This window comes from Lynx canadensis, chromosome B1, assembly GCF_007474595.2.
Source record: "Lynx canadensis isolate LIC74 chromosome B1, mLynCan4.pri.v2, whole genome shotgun sequence".
In the NCBI taxonomy this organism is placed as follows: domain Eukaryota; kingdom Metazoa; phylum Chordata; class Mammalia; order Carnivora; family Felidae; genus Lynx; species Lynx canadensis.
This window is the reverse complement of record NC_044306.2, coordinates 105,755,161-105,776,239: the sequence shown is the minus strand read 5'-3', so window position 1 is coordinate 105,776,239 and position 21,079 is coordinate 105,755,161. Positions and strand designations below refer to the sequence as shown.

At 40.5% G+C, this 21,079-nt stretch overlaps 1 protein-coding gene across 1 annotated transcript in view; it reads right to left on the bottom strand.

Moving 5' to 3' along the window:
- PRSS12 (serine protease 12) overlaps positions 1-17,488 on the bottom strand; it is a 77,585-nt gene extending 60,097 nt beyond the window's left edge. The window contains exons 1-3 of the mRNA XM_030313170.1: positions 16,874-17,488; positions 4,003-4,141; positions 1,594-1,772 (exon numbers count right to left, since the gene is read on the bottom strand). Of these exons, the coding sequence (XP_030169030.1) occupies positions 1,594-1,772; positions 4,003-4,141; positions 16,874-17,384 (829 nt within the window). The 5' untranslated portion in view covers positions 17,385-17,488. The remainder of the gene's footprint in view (positions 1-1,593; positions 1,773-4,002; positions 4,142-16,873) is intronic.
- Between the last annotated feature and the right edge of the window lie 3,591 nt (positions 17,489-21,079).

Genomic DNA, 21,079 nt, shown 5'->3' with positions numbered 1-21,079 from the left:
TGTTTGCTGATTTGAGCCTTTCTCATTCTCATTGGATCTTTTTTCACTCTCACTGCTAACTTATCTCAACCTCCTACATTTTTATAGATGCTTATAAATGACCTTAAATTTATCTTTGCAGTCTGAGTATAAACAGGTGGATAGATGACAGAGAGAAGAAGGAATTTTCTTAAGTAGATAGATATCCTGAAAGAAAAATAATTAGTTTTCAACATATTATTTACTTCACTATTTGAAAAATGTTAAACATTTTACCAATCAGGTTGAACATAAAGTACAAGTAATAATCTACAAAAAGCAGTGCATTATTGAGCCCAATTTACATCATCCTTGAGGCAGCAATGCATAAAGATGCACTGCTCAAAGCAGCATTACCCAAAAGTGGAGAATCAAAGGAAGAAAAGGAAAAATTTACAAAACACCAAGATTTAACACGCACCTGGCCCACTCAAAAAGAACTGTGGTTCTCTGAGCACATACCTGTCCCCTACCTTCCAAATGGTTCTCCCAGCCAATTCATAGGAATTACTTTAAATTGAGACTCTGGTTTTTTTTTTGTGGTGAGAAATTTTTCCATTCTTCCCCTGATATTTGTACTCCAACAGAAACCAATGCCCTGGGCTGGCTGCTAGCTTTTTAGGACCTGGGATATCTGATCATGCTTCCGTCTCCAAGGGAATGCAAGAAGGGATGCTGTGACAATGTGCTGTGACAGTCAACTACCTCACTGAATGCTCTTTCAAATGATTTTCTGTGTGCTTGTCAGATCATTAAAACATGATCCCCAGGGGCACGTCGGTGGCTCAATTGGTTAACCATCCAACATCGGCTCAGGTCATGATCTCACGGTTTGTGAGTTCAAGCCCCACATCCAGTTCTGTGCGGACACCTTGGAACCTGGAGCCTGCTTCAGATTGTGTCTCCCTCTTTCTCTGCCCTTCCCCTGCTCACACTCTGTATCTCTCTCAAAAATAAACATTAAAAAAAATTAAAATATGATCCCCAGAAAACCCATCAGCCGTCATGAAAAGCAGCTAGTCCGTCCTTTACTTATGTTCATATGAATATATGCATATTTTTGTGTACTGAAACCATATAGTTCATCATCTCATAACGAGGGTGTGGTGCATGGAAGGAGCCTTTATCCAAGGCAGTGATCCATATTATGGAATGTGCTGTCTACAACTCAAAGGAGAATAATGGTACCATGATGATATTCTATCCTATAAATATAGTGACAATATTTTGTTGTAGTTTCTGTATTCTATATTTGATTTCAAGATGATTTTCCATCTTGATTCTATCATGACTTTCCATTAGCAAAATAAATGTTTCATATATAATATTTCTGTAAACAAATTAGAGAAAAGAGAAAACACACTAAAAGTGAGATACCATTTGAAAGTCAAATGGAATTCAGAATGTTAGACGCACTCCTAACTGAAGACTATTTGACTGTAAAATATGATGATTCAGGCTTATGTCTGTATTTAAACTCTTTTAGGAAATGGTTTAACGAAGACAATTTTATCATCTGGAATTTTGTTGAAAACATAATGAAAGTTAAAAAAAGAGGATTTTTTTTTTTTTTACCATGGGAAAAGCTACATGTGACAGCAGCTGCCATCTTCTGAGGACACACCCCACCCTGCCAGATGTCTTTTTCACAAAGCAGTATATTTTCTTCATCTCCTCGGCAACGGACATTGCTCCAATAAATGGGAATAAGGCCCAGTCCAGAAAACGGGGTTTGTTTTGCTACTCCTTTTCCTCTGGAAATACAATGATTGAGGTTAGGTTTATCAAATACAGGTGAATTTTTTTTGTCAAAGTATTTAGATTTTTAAAAATCGAAGAAATCAATAAAGATGGATGTGGAAGGAAAAGAAAAACAAAGAAAAAAAAACTACATAAGTTTCAAGCAAGTCAAAACTCAGGAGATCAAAATTTGGGTTGATTACTTATGAGTCTTTTTAATCAATCTTACAGGACTAATGGTATGCATGTGCCTTTACTACCTATAGCTAATTTTAGGGGAAAATGGGTAAATACTACAGATATTAAGGAAAAGCCTGGTGATTTTGTAGAAGTGTGTCGTGTGGCTCCGTGAGACTTGGATTCTAGTCTGGACTCAGCTGCAAATTACTCTAAGCTGCACGTTTCTGTAAGCTCTGCTTTCTGATGTATAAAAGGAGGGGTCTGGATGCTTAAAGATTCTTTCCTACTCTAATATTTTAGGCCAGCATTTTCAAAATGATTATTATTACTACATGTAAGCAAGATAATATCAAGAGAGGTGATCATTCATAATTTTTAAAGCCTTATATGTAGTATTTGCTAGCAAGACTTTGAAACCAATGAATAAAATAATAACATGCAGATGGGCTCTGCTTTAACTCACCTAATCTACATCTTTTATAAGTAACTTCTAATATTTAGAAATTTATATTAAATTTTAAAAAGATTAAATGCTTATCTGATTAACAGGGTAATCTCTAGAACTGTCTCCATACAACAGCTTCCATCAACCCAAACAGTAAACATTCAGGATATATCAAAAATATGAATATGTCTTAGGGCACCTGGGTGGCTCAGTTAGTTAAGTGACTGACTCTTGGTTTCAGCACAGGTCATGATCTCACAGTTCGTGGGATCAAGCCCCCACTTTGGACTCTGTGCTGACAGCATGGAGCCTGCTTGGGATTCTCTCTCTCCCTTTCTGTCTGCCCCTCTCCTGCTCATGGGCACTTGTGCTCTCTCTCTCTCTCTCAAATAAACATTTAAGAAAAATATGAACATGTCTTAATAGCAATAATTCTGAGCTGCTCTGATCTAATTGTACAATTCTTTTTTACAAAATGGACTACTGAGGGGCACCTGGCTCAGTGCTGGCTCAGTTAGAAGAACATGCAACTCTTGATCTCAGGGTCGTGAATTCAAGCCTTATTTTGGGTGTAGAGATTATTAATAATAATAATCAAATAAAAGGACAACTAAGAGATAATATAAGTAATCAGAGTAATCAGATCCCCTTACCTGAAGTTCTGTTTGCAAAGCTTCCTAGTGGGAAGACAGGAGGAGGCGGGCAGATTAAATGTCTTACTGATCTGACTGCAGTTGATTAACCTTTTCATTTCTATCATCATATTAGATATTACCACTCACTGATTATTAGTCCAAAATATTTGTAAACTGCAAAATTTTCTTTCAGTCTTTTGGACCTGTCTATTCAAAACAAGATATTTTCCACACTTTCTAAAGATCTCTAGAGATAAAGGCCAAGAAAAACATCTGGCATGTGTACTTAGAAAAAAAAAAATGAGACACAAAAACAGAACAATAAGAGCAACCACAAAAGCAAAACCTTGTGTTCCGAAATGGAGCCTTCTGCTCCTGGTGAAATCCCCTGGCAATTGGCATAAAGGTGCCAGGGCTGTTGGAAGTTGGAGGGGACAGACTGTTTCACAGAGAGCGCTTGGAGCAGCCAAGAAGCCCACGGTCACTGCAGGGCACTGCTGGGGCTGATGAAAGCAGCCATTCTCTAGCAGGACCTCCTCAGCACAGAACCCCCAGGCCTGGACATCACCCCTTACCCATTTCGGGATGGAAGCACAGGTAAACACCGCCTTCTTCACGCACAAAAAGATGTAAGCTGTGGATGGCTAAAAGTAGACAGTTAAATGCAAATGACAGCAGTCTAGGGCTGCATGAGCTACTGAGAAATTACAATTCTCAGAATCAAATTCTTTATTTCCTAGGACTAAACAATTAATGTTAAAGACAAAGAGCAAAAGATGCTTTTGACTTTTGACCACTTAGCATTTGCATATTTTCTGGTTAGCATTCCTTCCACATGCGGCCCTTTCTTTATAACTCTTGTGAAAAGGGAGAATAAGGGACATGAGAAGGAAGGAAGATGTCATCTTTCCACAGCAGTGACGGGTGCCCACCATTATTTGCAAATATTAGCAGCCTGATCGGGTCAAGGATGGGCGAACTCACCCCTGCTGCAGCTGGTGACAAATGACTGATGCATCGGAATCATCCCAGTGGCTGCTACACACTGTGCCCCAAACTCCGTTCGCATAGATTTCCACTGTGCCTTCAAACTCATTTTTGCCACCTCGAAGTCGTACTGACCCTGAAGCGGAAAAGAATCCCAAAATCCCTTAATAGCAAATCAGCATTTGAACATTATTACTTCACCATTCCTTAGTTAACATGATTTTCCCACATAAGTGGTGAGAGATCCAGTCAGAACAATTCAGTGTCCATGTTAATGGCATGCGCTTCTTTCTTTAAATGAGGGTTTAGCAGATTCTTTTTTATTTAGTTTAGTTTTTTTTAGTTTATTTTTTTTGATAATTGACTTCATGGTGTCAATACTACTTCTGTTTTCTTCTTTAGCTAAGCAAACAGAAAGTCCAATTACATTTTAAAAGGGGACAATATGGAAGAGTATGACTAATGTCTGATGTTACATCCCAAATATTGGATTATATCCCATACAAAATGATTATCATTTGTGCATCATCTTCCACTTCACATGAGGTCATAGATAAGAAGCAGAGAAACAAAATTCAGTGCTCTATTTACAAATTAGTTGTAACTGACTGCGTTATATATTCCTTCTGTGGGATTTGTTCATCACTAAAGAGCAAAATGCTGTTTCCCCTTTTAACTTCAAGCAGTAGTCATGAAAATTCTAAAGATTATGTCTATAATTTCAAAAAGGTGGTGGTGTTAAAAACATTGCCTAATGTCAATCTTAGGAAAACTGCCACTAGGTAGAATTGTTTGGTATAATGAGTGTCCCTGGAAATTTGCCTTCCCTTACACACCATCTTCACTCAGCTGCTGCAGAGATCACGACTTGAGTCATTCTTTCCAGTCTTGAAAAGAGTCAAAATTAAAATTCGAGCACCCTCATGGGGCACCAGGGTGGCTCAGCTGGTTAAGCAACCAACTTTGCTCAGGTCATGATCTCACAGTTCATGAGTTCGAGCCCTGCATGGGGCTCCGTGCTGACAGCTCAGGGCCTGAAGCCTGTTTGAGATTCTGTGTCTTCCTCTCTCTGCCCGTCCCCTGCTTGTGCTTTGTCTTTCTCTCTCTCTCTCTCTCTCTCTCTCTCTTTCACAAATAAACATTAAGAAAAAATTTAAAAAAAAACAAATGCAAGCACCCCAGGAAAAATAACATCCCATAAAAGTGAGGATGGATCAGGGTGCCTGCGGGGGCTCAGTTGGTTGAGTGTCTGACTCTTGGTTTCAGCTCAGGTCATGATCTCACGGTCTCGGTCTCATGAGTTCGAGCCCTGCATAGGTGTCTGGGCTGACAGCTGGGAACCTGCTTGGAATTCTCTGTCTCTCCTCTCTGCCCCTCCCCCACTTGCACTGTCTCTGTGTCCTCAGAATAAATAAGTAAACTTAAACAAAAAAGTGTAGATGAATTCAGGTTTCCCTTCTAATTGCCATTGGTTTGCAAAGTGGCTACTGGGAGGCCACAAGTCAGGCACTTAAGCAGAGATAGAAGCACTTATCATTTCACAGATAATCAAGAAATTAAGTTCTATCAAAAAACTGTCATATTTTGCATATTTCAAAGTTTTTTCAAAGTCTGACTTTAAAATAATTTTTCCAAAATATTAAATTCACAAATTATCCATTCACTTCATTTGCAGGGGCCCAGGCATCTCCCACTATTATTTTCCAAGTCATCATCATTTAAAAATGAAACTATTTAAGAAACACATATTGTATTTCTCATGATAAATACAAAGTGTCATTTAATTCAAACAATATTAAGACAATATTAAATGGAAGGAACACATTACACTGCCAAATCCTGATTATTCAGGAGAGAGCATGGGCATGGATCATTCACATGGCAGATAAATCTTAATCACTCACATTCCAAACCTCTTTAGTTCACTAAGCAGGAGGAAGCCCTGTTTGGCTCAATGAAGAGTGTGAACTGCACAACATTTTTATTTATTTATTTTTTTTTGTTTTTTTTTTTTTTGCACAACATTTTTAAAGAAATATGTCTGAAGAGTTTAACTGAGCTTTAATGATTTTTTAATCACAAAATCTCTTCCACAGAGACCTACATAATATTATGCATATTGCAAATGCCAGCATTTTATTTCAGCTCAAAGAATTCACTTGCTCACCTCAAACAAACATTATTTGAAATGATATTTAAATTGATCTATTATCTATTAATCCTCCTCCACTAGATTACTCGAGTCAAAGGGTTGGAAGAAAGTTCTAGCAATGAAAACAAACTGGAATACTACTTGTGCGTGTTAAAAAAATCATAAAAAATGTAATATACTGCCTAAATCACCAAAAAGCTACCAATAAGAAATGATGCATACATAGCATCTAAAGATTAAGGCATTTGGAGATAAGGCATAGAAAACTCTGCATAAAGTATAATTATCACCCTCACATCATTAGAATGCAGTGACAGAGCTGGAAACAGCTTCCAGGTCAACTATCAGTTCCTCCATCATTCCTCAGATTCTCCAAACATGCTGTGAAAGCCTGGATTCATTTAGCTGTATCTGCTTCATGGCAAGAAATGTGGAGTGTTCATCCAGTTTTTTAACAAGTGAATACAAATTTTTGCAATTCTGGAAAGTCAATTTGCATGTCAATGGCTAATGACTTCTCCATCGGAATCCATTCCCAACACCAACATTTGCAAGGCACACACCTTTCCAGTAGTGCTTCCATCCCCCAGCCCTCAAAGTAGTTTATCCTTTTCTTTTTTTTTTTTTTCAACGTTTTTTATTTATTTTTGGGACCGAGAGAGACAGAGCATGAACGGGGGAGGGGCAGAGAGAGAGGGAGACACAGAATCAGAAACAGGCTCCAGGCTCCGAGCCATCAGCCCAGAGCCTGACGCGGGGCTCGAACTCACGGACCGCGAGATCGTGACCTGGCTGAAGTCGGACGCTTAACCGACTGCGCCACCCAGGCGCCCCAGTTTATCCTTTTCTTAAGGCCATAACAATTTCTAAAATATTCTGAGAAATTATCTACTTTGGAATCAGAGTGAGTAGTTCTTAATGGTACATAATTCCATGCAGTTCATAATTCTTCAAATAATTATTTGAAAGAGCACTTTAAAAACTATCAGCATAATACATGCTCCAAAATAGTAAAGGATTGACATACATTTAAGATAAGTAGTTTTTATTTGGTTTTGGTTTTACTCTGTTCTTGCTTCATTTTTATTTTCTTAGAATGGTTAAGGTGGTCAAAATCTTTAAAAATGCATGTAACGCATTTCCCTCAATTTACGGATAATAAAGATTTGGACCAAATCAACTGACAGGACCATTTCCTCAGTTCTCATCCTTCCTACTGTTCCTCTGTTTCCAACTATCTCCTAGATTCCTGTCATTTCTACCATCTCTGAACCTGAGCAAAGACCCTGCCTTGTTTTTGCATTTTATGTCTTTTTCATGTCTGTGCATTTATGTTCTTTGCATAATGCACTTCATGCATTATGTCATGTTGGCTTTCACCATTCTATTTGAAATATTCTATTCTAATTTGAAATACTGCAACTAATCTACCAAACATTTTATGGGAATAAATTAGCCAGGCAGAAGTGTAAGACAGCCTGAGTAAGTTTTATACACTGCCAACAGGATAGAAGTGACTTTCCAGGGATCTACATCTGAGGCTGACCCTCCAGTGGAGGACCCACTTCATGGGTTGTGCAAATTTGCAGGACTATACATCTGCACAAATTTATAGGTGAACAATTACAAAGTGAAGAAAAGGAAATATCCTTAGCTCAACAACAACAAAAAAAGATAGGATGGAACAATGAAGCACTCCACAAAGGTCAAAGCCTGGTAAACTCATTTATACTGCTGTCCTAATAATAAAGTTCTTTTATTACCTAAAATTGATCCCTCCTCCTTCCCTCACACTCCCCTTCCTCCAGCCAACTACTTTGCCATGTTCCTCACAGTCTCAGCTAATATCTCTGTACAACATGGGCTGCCCAGTCTTAAAGCCCCTCAAGTGACAATTTGATGGAAACTATTCTATTCTAAATATTCCTACTTTTAAAATGTGTTAATAATAATTTAAATTTTGAAGTCTTAACAGAGGTTTTAGGTCAACTATAACAGGCACTACGAAATTATAAACTGAACCAGTACTAGAAGGAAGTCTGGAACTGTAAAGCTGTGATATCATGTCATGGAGAGGTGTCCCTGGAGTTCATGAAATGGATTGCCCACTCCTCAAAAAAAGTTAAGTGTCTGTTGGTATTACAATCACCTAAAGGCGAAATGTGCCAATGTACAACAATGCTCAGAATTCCACTATCTTAATTCCGTGCTAAAACTGTTGAAACTATTGTCATTTCAGTTTACTCTTATTTTTCTTCTATGTAGTTATACCTCTAGTTTTGTAAAAGAAAGGGAGCATAAAAGATGCATGTCGCTCAAATTTGCTTTATGGGAAAATTTGCTAAAAACCAGGAATTCCTCGGGTGCCTGGTTGGCTCAGTCAGCACAGCATGAGACTCTGAATCTCAGAGGGTCATGAGTTTGAGCCTTACTTGTGAAATAGAGTTTACTTAAAATAAAATTTAAAAAAAATTTTTTTTAAACACAAGAATTCCCCAAATGGAAAGACATTAAAGAAGGATTCTCTTTAACCATTTTATCAGTCTCAATGGACACAAGAAAATCTTCCAGAGAACAGCTGACTAGATTAAAATTCCCTTCATACGTTTCATTGGTTTGTCACTTTTTAAGGCTATTATGATGGGTTGAATTCTATTCCCCCCCAAAAACTTCCACTACCTACAGATGTGACCTTATTTGTAAATAAGGTCTTTGTTGATGACGAAGTTAACATGAGGGCATAAGGGTGGTCTCTAATCTAGTATGACTGTGTTCTTATAAAAAGGAGGAATTTGGACACAGAGACCCACACAGCAGGAGAATAACAGCTGAAGATGGGGTTTACAGTATGACAAGCCATGGAACTCTCAGAAGCTAAGAGAGCCCTGGAAAAGATCCTTCCCTGATGTCTTCAGAGGAAAGGTGGCCCTGCTGATACCTTGACCTCAGACTTTAAGCCTCCAGAACTGTGAAACAATACACTTCTATTGTTTAACCCACTCAGTTGTGGTACTCATCATAGCAGCTCTAGCAAACTAATAGAGCCCTTAAGGTATTACCCCTCCTTGGACAGCTAGCAAAACCACCCTTTTCATACTCCATGCTTCAAGGACACCTAAAAGAAATATTAGGAAAGGAACCAAGTGGGTCAGTGATCTTTGTTCTGTAAGTCCAGCTCATTCCAAAATAAACCAAATGACAAGATATGCTTATTTAGTTAACTAACACGTACTTAGAGAATGGCATTCGCTTGTTTGAAGAGAAAGAAAAAACAGCAAAAAAAAAGGAAGTAGTGTTTTCTGAATAGAATTAATAATAAATATTTTTACATCTCTTAAAATCACAACTCAAAAAATGAACAAAATAAAATTATCATTATCATACAAATCCTTTCTCATCTATTACTGAACTTCACAGAAGCACAAAATAATTCATTTTAGTCATTGCTATTGTTCTGGTGGAATCAGAAAGAATGCATGCTGATGACATCAAGTTATTGCTCAGATCTTTGACACAAAGTATACTTAAAGCTGAAGTCATAGAGAAAATTCAGTTTATGAACCATTCAGAAGAAAAAAGCCCCATTACATGTTGGACGGTTTAGTACATGTATTTCACAAATGAATTAAACATAATCCTATGTCTTATACCAAATGCAACCCTTGGGAAATACACTAAATGATCATTTCCTATCTTAATTATAAAATATACAAAAAAATTCACATTGCCTAGAAACGACTGAATTGGGAGGTTGTTAGTTGCATTTTTCAAGTACAGTACAGGAGGCAAGTTTAATTTTGATGTTATTTTCATCCTATACCCTATTTGATAGTACTAAGGTATACTATTTTTGCTTATAATTGTATTCACCCATAACTGGCTTTAGCATTGTGAAATAGATTTTATTCAAATCATGCCATGTCAAAATGAAATCAAATCCATCTTTTAACATATGAAACATTCCCCTGGACTGAGATCCAACTGAACTATATCTACCTCCATTAGATCACATCTATAATTCATATTAGTTGTTCATTTATTATTCATGTAGATACCTTCAGTGCTGAGAAAAAAAAATCTGGTCTAATTCAAAACGAGAGAGTATCAAAACAATGAGAGTATCCTTTCAATAAGCAATTGTACCCACTTACATTGAGATTATTAGAAATTCAATTATTCCTTCATTCAAAATATTACACAGTATTATGCAAAAGAAGACTCTATCCATGGTTTAATTATGACATACTAACAATATATAGATAACCCTAGAGGGAAATTTCACCAACTGTGTGTCTCTGAACTATTCATATATAAGCAATGGTGTGGGTATTAGCATTTTATTGTTCAGTTCTGAGTGATGAAATTAAACTACTCCTGGTAGTAATCCTCTTATCTGTCTCCCAGAATAGGTATCACAGGAAAGGTAAAGAAAATGCTTAGTATTCTTCTGACATCTCAACCAGAGAGTGGGTGTCCTCAACCAGAGGATACAGGTGATTTCTTATTCATCGTTGTAATTGCTGCTCCTACTGTGAACTCACAAAACATTTAATGAAATCTACTTTTGCCTTGTTAGAAGGATTGGCATTTTCCATTCTTTGTGTCCTTCTGGTAAGCCTAATAAAAAGTACTGAGGTTGTATCTTGTAGTGGGGCGCGGGGGGGGGGGGGGGGGACTCACTACTTTAGTGCTCTGCATATAATAAATTTTTTATTAATATTGTTGTGCTGACTTGCAGGAAGAAAAGGGAGGAGGGGTGAGGGGGGATGGCTCTAGAAAAGTAAGATAATAAGAGGTAAAAAATAAACATTTCCTGATTTTCTAGACAACAGGGCGTCAATCACATACAAGGCAGTCTAAATCAATTGCTAATATAGATGCACTGAATGCCTGTTTACAATGCAGACCAAAGGAAGAGATTTCAGAGAACAGCTTTCTTTACAAGTTAACTCAGGGATGGGGGAGGCTTAAAAATTAGAATTAAAAGTGTTTACCAAGCAACTGAGTTAACTTCCATATTCTTAACAATTATGGGATTATTCATTTCAGACATAAATTTACTAGACCTGCAAACTGCATCTTAAAATAAGAAAATATGCTTTTTCAATCAAATCAGGGTCTAAATGTGATTCATCTAGATACAGATGAAAAATGAATGTAACATTTCACAGCACAATTTTTAAAATTACTTACTACTACTTTTTTAACGTTTATTTTTGAAAGAGAGTGCACAAGCACAAGTGAGGGAGGGGCAAAGAGAAACGGAGACAGAGAATCCAAAGCAGGCTCTGTACTGTCAGCGCAGAGCCCAATGTGGGGCTTGAACTCATGAACAGTGAGATCATAACCCAAGCAGAAATCAAGAGTCAGATGCTTTACCTAATAAGCCACCCAGGCACTCCTACTTACTACTATTTTTTTTTTAACAGTGCTAAGTTTCCCAAATGGAGGGACAAACTCCAACCATACTTCTTAGCAGACCCTGTTGGTTCTCCTCAACAACCATCTCACTTTGTCTTGGTAGGAGAGTCCCCAGGTGTTCAGAGGTAAATCTTGATTAAACTATGCAATTGTATTAACTGAATTTCCCCTTCTAGAGAGTGCCAGAGGAACATGTGATCCAGTCTTAGCCAATGAAACGCAGGAGGAAGTCTGTGGGGGAATTCTAGGAAGGTTTCCTTGCTCTTTCAATGGGACCTACATGAGGAGGGGCCCTGTCTTTCTACTGCAGGCTATCCTATCTCAACATGAAGCCTGGAATAACCACTAGCCTAACAATAAAAGCCACATTTAGAGAATAGAGGAGGCAAGAGAACAACAGAAACAGAGCTGTAGCATGTTGGAGCCCAACTTTTTGTAATATGAACAATTAATCTCCTTATTGCTTCAGTTATTTTGAATTGGGCTTTCTATTCTTTGCCATCAAAACCACCCTTACTGATCCAAGCCACATTCATACCCAAGTTTGTAATTATAATTTGTTTTCTCTTCTAAAGGCATATTTATTTTCATAGTCATAATGTATATAAATTTGGTATCCATCTTTTCCCATTAACATTATCATCAGCATTTTTCCAGTTTTTATATGTAATCTTTACAATTAGCACTTTAGAAACTACCTAGTATCTATTAAATGAAGGGACCTCTGTGTAGTATCTTATTGCTGGATATTTAGGTCTGCCTCCACAATTTTGAACCAAATCACTTTTACAAATATTACCTTAACACACACACACACACACACACACACACTCAAAGACAGTGACCACATGTGTATATACACTTCAAGATAATCATTCATAAAAGGCAATAGCAATGGATGTCTTATTTTCTTCTTAAAAAAAAAAATCTTCACTCTAATAGTCAGATAATGCCCCAAATCAAAGCATTTTATATCTGCCTTATCCTGAAGAACAGACTGAGCTCAAAATTTAAAATCCAGCCAGGAAATGTATCAAATTTGGTATTGCTAATGTTTTTCAGAACCTGTTACATAGAATCAAGATGGAGCATTTTTTTTTTAAATGCAAGGGACAGCTTTCAGCCAACTTTTTAATTAACAATCATTTCAAACACCAGATGGACTTCAAAGAGTACAGCCTGTAAACAATTGTCCCGCAAGTCTGCTGCCTCCGTTTCAATCAGGAGACTGGAGTGGGTACGTGCATATGAACAGCTTAGCATGATGACATGACAAAAAGTCAGATCTACGCATCATTCTTTCTGGTGCAATCTCAATTATTAGAGCATTATCATTATATACAGTACCTGTTTTACCCAACGGCCATCGGTCACCTATGGGTGAGTTCCACTCAGCTGCTTGTAACAGAGAGTATTAGCACAGCATCAAGTTTCCCCATCTGCCATGCCAACCAATGACTAGAAAGTGATTTTGCCTTCCTAGTCAGGAAGCTCTAAATTACTGCAGGGTACTGGGGGGAATCAGTTGCCTGTTAATTCTTTCTCTTGAAACATAAAAATTGGGGCACCTGGGTGGCTCAGTCAGTTAAGTGTCCGACTTCCACTCAGGTCATGATCTCGGGGTTCATGGGTTCGAACAGCTCAGAGCCTGGAGCTTGCTTCAGATTCTGTGTCTCCCTCTCTCTCTGCCCCTTCCCCACTCGCACTTTATCTCTTCCTCTCTCTCAAAGATAAACATTTTTTAAAACTTTTTTTTTTTAATTTTTTTTTCAACGTTTATTTATTTTTGGGACAGAGAGAGACAGAGGATGAACGAGGGAGGAGCAGAGAGAGAGGGAGACACAGAATCGGAAACAGGCTCCAGGCTCTGAGCCATCAGCCCATAGCCTGACGCGGGGCTCGAACTCCCGGACTGCGAGATCGTGACCTGGCTGAAGTGCGACGCTTAACCGACTGCGCCACCCAGGCGCCCCTTTTTAAAACTTTTAAATAAATAAATAAAATAAACTGAAAAAGAAACATAAAAGCAACCTAGTTCACATGCAGTTAATACTCATATTCTGGTGAACTAGGTTGTTATTACCCCCACACTAGTCAAATGAAAAAGCGTGGTGCTATTTCCTAGAATGACACAAAATTACCATAGATAGGCATGGCTTCTGCTTGATCCCATGCCTGGCAGAATTAAGTCACAGAATGATGGACTCAGTCTACATAATCACCCACCACTCCATTCTAGATGGGTTCTGATGTCCTCCTCTGGTTTTCCCAAGTGTGACAAAGGGTCTTCAGCATCCAAATCACCTTGACCTGACCATTCAGTAGAAAAAGCACATTCCTGAGACAGATGTAAGGATTGCTCAATCAGGGTTTCTGAAGGCTAGAGCCTAGGTATCTGCATTTTAACAAGTCCCTTAGGTACTCATTACGAGAACAAACTCCCTGGGCTGATTCAGGGTATTCCAATTCACCAAACGATTCTTTACTACTAATTCATACAATTAGGGCCCAGGCATCATCTTTCTCACTCCAGACATTTGAGCCACTGGTATTTCCACACCCCACCCTAGCTCACCTGCGATCCCCCCAGCGCCCCTTCAACTAGGCTTAGACCAACTTTCTACCTTGAAGGCACCAACTTCCTCATTTCTCTCAATGCAACTGGATACGTGACTCTGGCCTCCAGTTTATTTTTTAAAGAAGGGATCTCACTACTATAAATTTCCTTTCCTTTTGTTCTAGTTTTTTTTTTTTTTTTTTAAGAAAAAGAAAAAAACTCTGGACATCTTAAAATCATAAGATACAGGAAATCATGTGCATTGAACCAAAAATAATTCACTTTTTCTTTCCTTTTAGACTAGTCCTTAAGCTACAAAAATGGAGTCATCAGACAGCACATATATTTCTACATGTTTATATAATTAAAGAACCAGAGCAAAATGAGCTGTGACATGAAAATGGACACTACCTTCTAATGTTGTTATGAGAATTAAATGAGAAAAACTAATATATAAAATGCTTAGCCCAGCATCCAACACGGAGTGAATGCTCAATAAATTCTAGCTGTTACCAGGCCAGGTCATTTTGGTACAGGCTCGAACTGGAAAAGTTCTTTGAATTAATCTATTCAAAAACTGCTTTTCTGCAGATAAGGAAACCAAAACTCTGGGAATTAAGAGTTTTACCCAACACTACACAACTACTGCCAGAGCCAAAACAGACACAAGTGTTTTTTAAAGCACAAATCCATATTCTTTTCACTACTTCATGACAGCTTTGTTCACCCTCTGAAGGGAAATGTAGGACCAAGACCAGAAAGCCATAAGGTTCAGAAAATGCCATTCATTTTGAAGGTATGGATCATGCCTAATCAGAACGTAAGGGGTAAAGGACAGGATGGGAAGCTTCAGTTATCAAGACTGGGTCTGTGAAAGTAATTAATTATTACATAGACAGCCAATTGTTTTCCTGTATTTTTTTGCATGGGGCATTTATCTCCCATCTTGGGTGGTTTCTTTTGTTTCTCTTGTGTTCAATTGCTTTGCCCCAGGAAGTACTACACATACAACTATGCAGTGTTTGGGATTCTGTCTGGTGAGAATTAGCTATGAACATAAAAACATCGCAGAGTCTGTGCTGCCGTCAGATTTAAATTTCTATTCAACACAAGAGGGGAAACAAAGAACAACCTACTGTCCTCATTTGGAATATAAAGTTAAAGGAGTTACGTGTCAGAGAGCAATTTACCACTATAGTGTTTTCACTTTAAATTCCACTTTTCTTTCAGTATATATATATATATATATATATATATATATATAGAGAGAGAGAGAGAGAGAGAGAGAGAGAGAGAGAGATTTCAGTATATACATATACATACATATTTCCTAAATATACATTTAAAGATATGAAATATAGTACAATAGCAGGAAAGCAAAAAAAATTTCCAATGTTTGCTAAACACGATATTTTACTACAAATAATCTTACAGTAAATAATGAGACAATGCTGGGGCTCTTTGCCTGATATCACCTCAATTTTTTTTATAGCCACATTGGCATTCTGTCCATGAAACACGAGTATAGCAATGACTTCATTCTCTAGGATGAAGGATAATTGATCTTAACCTTCCTATCACTTTCCTTTAACTCAAAGCTAATGCAATTCAGATAAATAAAAATGTCTGCAGGAAAAGAATGGCACTATGAAAGCTAACCTCCAAATCACCTCCAAAAGGTACAAAGTACAACATATTTCAGAATCCCAATTCATGAAATCCCTGCCCCATAGCTGAGATGGAGAGCTGCCAAAAAGATGTTTGAAGGGAAATTCAAACTTTGAAGGACATGAAGTTTTTCTTTCCAGCTATTAATGAAGGGGGGGGGGGCGAGCTAATATTAAACAAAGCCTCAACAATTCAAAATGAAGCACTGTTCAAAGGCAGATCATTCACTTACATTAAACCTATTAATATGTTATCATTATGCCATAAAACCAAAACATCTTACCAACTTTATCTCTTGATGTCACCAACTAATCCCAAATGCCCACAAATAACATATGGAGCTAAAAAAATGGCATTCTTGAAAACTTAATTTGACTATATCACGTTGCTTCTTTCCTAAGATAGTTACTATTCCTATCTCTTTTTTCCTTCTTTTCTCTTCTCTCACTAATCATATTTACCATATTGTGCCCCAGAATTGAACATCACTTTGGCAAGTTGTATTCAGGCCAGGAGACTTTGCCATACTTTTTCAAACAGAGGCCAGTGGTGAGAATAAAGGCAAAAAGATGTATCACATACTTCCAAATCGGAGTCTATGGGGTGGGGGGAAAGTTATTGGTTGTATATTAGATTTAATATTTCCCTTTCCAAAACGAATAATTAGAAACTTTATCTCCGCCCTTACTTTGCCTCTTTCGTGTAAATATGGTAACGCCCTCACGGCAAACTACCCTAGAGAACACACATCCACCTGACGAACACGCACACACAAACACACACAGTGGCCAGAGACGGGATCCAGGAACCCAGAGTGCAGCACCTCTCACGAAAACTACCCTCACGACAACCTTCACACACAAAGCTCGCCTCGCTAATTTAAAGTCACGGTACCAGTGCGCTTTGCCGGTGCCTCCGCGGCAGCCAGCCATCCCGCCGGGCAATACAGACGCGAACTCTCACACACTCTCTCACTCGCTCTCTTCAAGGAACACCTAAAGCCCTCGGCACGCCAGGCTGGCTCCCCGCCAGTCCCGAGCTGCCGCCGCCGCTGCCCCGGGGCCACTCACCGTGTCTGCAGTCGCAGTAGCCCCAGTCCACCTTGCCGTGGGCGTTCCCATAGAAGCACCAGGGTCTGCCCGCGCCGTCCGGGCTCCGGCAGAAGTTGTGGCGCTGCCCTCGCAGCTGAGCCCAGCTCGCCGGGGGCGACCGTTCGAGGAAGGGTGGCACCTCTGCCCAGAGCAGACACGGGGCGCCGAAGTCCGTCACGTTGACCCAGGGCTCGCCGGCCGGGCAGTCCCCGGGGTGCGGCCCGGGCGTGCGCCCGGCATGGAGGGCGTGCAGGCGCTGGGCATGGAGCGCGGGCGGGGGGCGCGGGACGCGCGGGACGCGCGGGAGAGAGGGCGACGGAGGCGTCCTCTGTTGCCGCTGCTGGGTGGGAAGGTAGTAAGGGTGCGGGGGACCCGGAGGAAGCGAATGGCGATAACGGTGGTGCAGGGGATACCTGAGGACTAGATCAAAGCCGACTACTTCGGGGAGCGCCCCTAAAACCAGAGCCACCAGGAAGCGGGCGAGCGTCATGGTGCCAGAGCAGCAGGGTTTGGTCCATGCTCCCCCGCTCCTCCGGTTCTGAAGGGGAGGAGAGGAGGGGGCGGAGGCGGGGCTGCAGCGTCCCTCGAATCCCCCACTCGAGTCCCCTCCCGCCCCCCGCGTGCCGACCGCCTTTCCCTCCCCACCTCGCCTCCCGCCACGGGTCCCGCGACGCGCCTCCGCTCCTGCCCCTCGGAAGCGACAGTGGACCGTGAAATTTTGAGCTCGCTGAGACCAGGCTAGTGCAGAAGACTCGCAAAGAGAAGGCGCGGACTCCGCCGGGAGTGGTGGGGCCTGAGCCCCAGGTAGCCAGCGGTGGCTAGAGCCCGGGAACTCTGCCCCCTGGCTGCGGGCGCGGGACGTGCAGCCTCGCCCCGGAGCCGGACCTCTCCGCTTGGCCCCTACCGGGCTCCCGGCTGTCGCCGTCCGGGCCAGACCAGCTGCTGGCACCGCCGCAGCCTCGCTGTGCCGGAGCCAAGCCCGAGGGTGCCAATGCGGGGGAAGGTCTTGGCTGCCCCTGGCCGGCAAGCAACACGACCAGAGCCCCGCGTCTGGCGGCTCCCAAGCTTGGCACCAGTCCCTGTAGCCGTCTCTCCTCCGCCCCCATGCCCTTGTCTAGTTTTCCTGGTTTTGAAATCTTCAGAAGAGAAGTGTGGATGGATTTAGCTACAAGTCTCCCCTGACAAGTCCCAGTATAAAAGTTAACAAAGCACGAGGAATGTTGAAGACATTTTACTGAAGTGTGAGCTCCTCAAGGACAAGACCACGTTTGATTTAGCCTTATATCCCGGTGCTTAACACTGTGCCCAACACTTATTAGACTCCAATAAACATTTGTTGAAATTAAATTCCTGAACTGACCCAGGGAAAGGAGCTTGAGCCTTTCTACTTCCTGCCTCCCACTTTCCACCGGGTGCCCTGGACAACACCAGTTGTTTGGTTATTACTGGGATTCAGTGAGGCCCTCTTAATACCAAATTTCCTTTCTAACCAGAGAAGACTTCATCCGTCCGGGTCTCCATCCTATCCAAAAGTCCATCCCTCTAACACCTGCCTCGTTTTTACAGGCCAAGGGACTTAAGCCTACACATTTGCCTCTCCAAAGTGGCCCCACTGCTGGCAATTTTGAAGCTGCAGTATTGGCTTGGCCTGACCTTAGTAGAGCCTTTCAACAGCCCCTCTCCCCCTCCCCAAAGAAGTTGGCTTGGAAATTTTTTTTTTTTTTTTTTAATTACCGGAGCTGGATATTTTAGGATTTCTCCTTTCAGTTGTTCCTGACCATGCCACTGAAGTTAAACAAGGAACAGGAAGGCCAAAGAGATGGTAATATTTTACTTTCTGGTAACCATTTGCAGGACCATATTGCCCCATAATATAATGTAACTCGAAGAAAATGTGAGCGTAACTTAAACATTTATTGTTAAAACCTAGGTTTCAATTAGAAACTGATTTAATTCCCCAACCTCGCTCAAATAATCCATTTTAACTTTCATGAATCATTTTATTGATTTTTTTCTCCACTACTATTTAACAAAATATTTGATTTCATTTCACAATGAATTGGGTAAAAAGAATCTTAGGAATCCCAGACTGTATTTGTCAAATCTTTATTCAAAATGTTTTCAGGGGCGCCTGGGCAGGTCAGTCTGTTAAGACTCTTGATTGCTGCTCAGGTCATGATCTCATGGTTCATGAAACTGAGCCCTGTGTCAGGCTCTGTGCTGACAGAATGGAGCCTGCTTGGGACTCACTCACACTCTCTCTCTCTCTCTCTCTCTCTCTCTCACCCTCCCACTGCTTGCTCTCTATCTCTCAAAATAAATAAATAAACAATTTTTAAAAAGATGTTGTTATCCAAGATGCTTTTATGCATTATTTTGGTTTTTTTTACTGATACTTTCCTGGCTCCAAAAGCATAGTTAAAATGGTACTTGTGAAAGAGAGTGAAAGATGAAATAGCTCTCTGGAAGAGTTTGATTTACTTATTTAGGGTTCACCAATCACAGATTCTTGATATAATAGGGGACAATTCTAATAGGAGTTGTCCACCTGTTTCTCCACCTTCTGCCACCCGATTGGGCAGGGAAAGCTCATTGTGGGATTCTGGCTGGCCTGCTTAGATCCTGCCGCACTCCCTCACCTATATGGCTCCTCCACCAATTGTTTTCACACTTTGTGGGGGGTCTACTGGCAAACCTAGTTCTCACACATTTGTGTACCTTGAAGAGAGGGAAATAATGAAAGAGAAGAGAGTAAAAGGGAAGATTGTTGGAACTCAATTCCAGAGAGGAGAGATGCTTGGGCAGGCTGGCCTCTCCTCCAGCCCCCTGTATGACTTAAGAGGAGCTTGAGATTTCCCAAGGCCTACTTACATTTAACAGATTATAAAGCTGACATGTACAAAGTGGACTTACCCACAGAAAATTCCACATCTGGATTTAATCATCTACATTTTGAAATATCTTTCCTACACAATAAACTGGCATTCAGGCAGTTGGACTGTGAATTTAGGGGCCTCCATTTGGGCTTTGTCCTCTATTTTACAGGCAAAGTATGACCTAAACAGACCTGTGCTCTACATATTACTTCCCTCTGCTAATATCTTCCTTTTCTCTCTTCTGTCATTCCTCTTTGCTGCTACCAACATGCAGATGTTTAGGATTTCCAATTCCCAATCCAATCCCTGAAATGCATTTCTTTCTCCCACCTCCACCACAGCACAGTGTGTGTTTGTGGGGAGGAGGGGTGTTTGCAAGGAGAAATTCTCTCCTTCTGCCTGGATTAGGCACTACCTAGCCACAGCACCCTCCTCAGATTCTCATTACCTCTATCAAAGCCAAAGGAAAGGGGGAGGCAACTCCATCTGGTAACAACTACAAAAACTCCACTGCTGATATTTTTTTTTTTCCTGTCTTGCAATCCCTTCAGCAGAAACAAAGGAGCAACGAAAAGGAACTGACAGAAACAAGTATTTGACACCTTGCAGGCATTCCCCACCACAACACTTTGGAGGCCCCAGGAGGTCCCCATAATACCCCTTGTCAGTTCTGCCACCTCACTGATTTCAGTCCCCAGAGTTCCACTACCCCACAGCCTCAAGGCCTAAAACCTAGAAGAGTGAACAGGGGAGTCTGCCTGCTCGTATCAGAGCAGGAAGGGTGGGCAGTCTTGAGGGGTAGGGGTGGGATACATGTATATCTGCATATCTGTATTTCCTATGCCAACTATGTTTTATGTATATAAACATTTGGTTTTATGGTTGTTTAGGAGATGATTTTACTGCACATATGTGATGGGTTGAAGAGCTCTTGTGTTGTTCTATTTGGAAATACAACCACTATGCATATTATTTTTACAGACTTCCAAAAACCAGTATGCAAAATAACTTTTGGAAAAGTTCCATTTGCAATTTGGGTACTGCCTGTATTGGAAAAGCTAGGAGTTTTTGAACTTACGGCATAAAATCAGCATTTACTTGTACAATACCAAGTGCAAGAAATGTGTTAAAAGAACACTGAGCATTGCTCTTTCATATAAAAGGGGGGTGGGGATCAAATATGAAAGCCTGTGTAGGAACTGTGGGAGATTTGAAATTATAAGACATTATCAGGCTGATCTTTTAAAAATATTTTATGTTTAGTAATCTCTACACTCAGCATGGGGCTTGAACTCACAACCCCAAGATT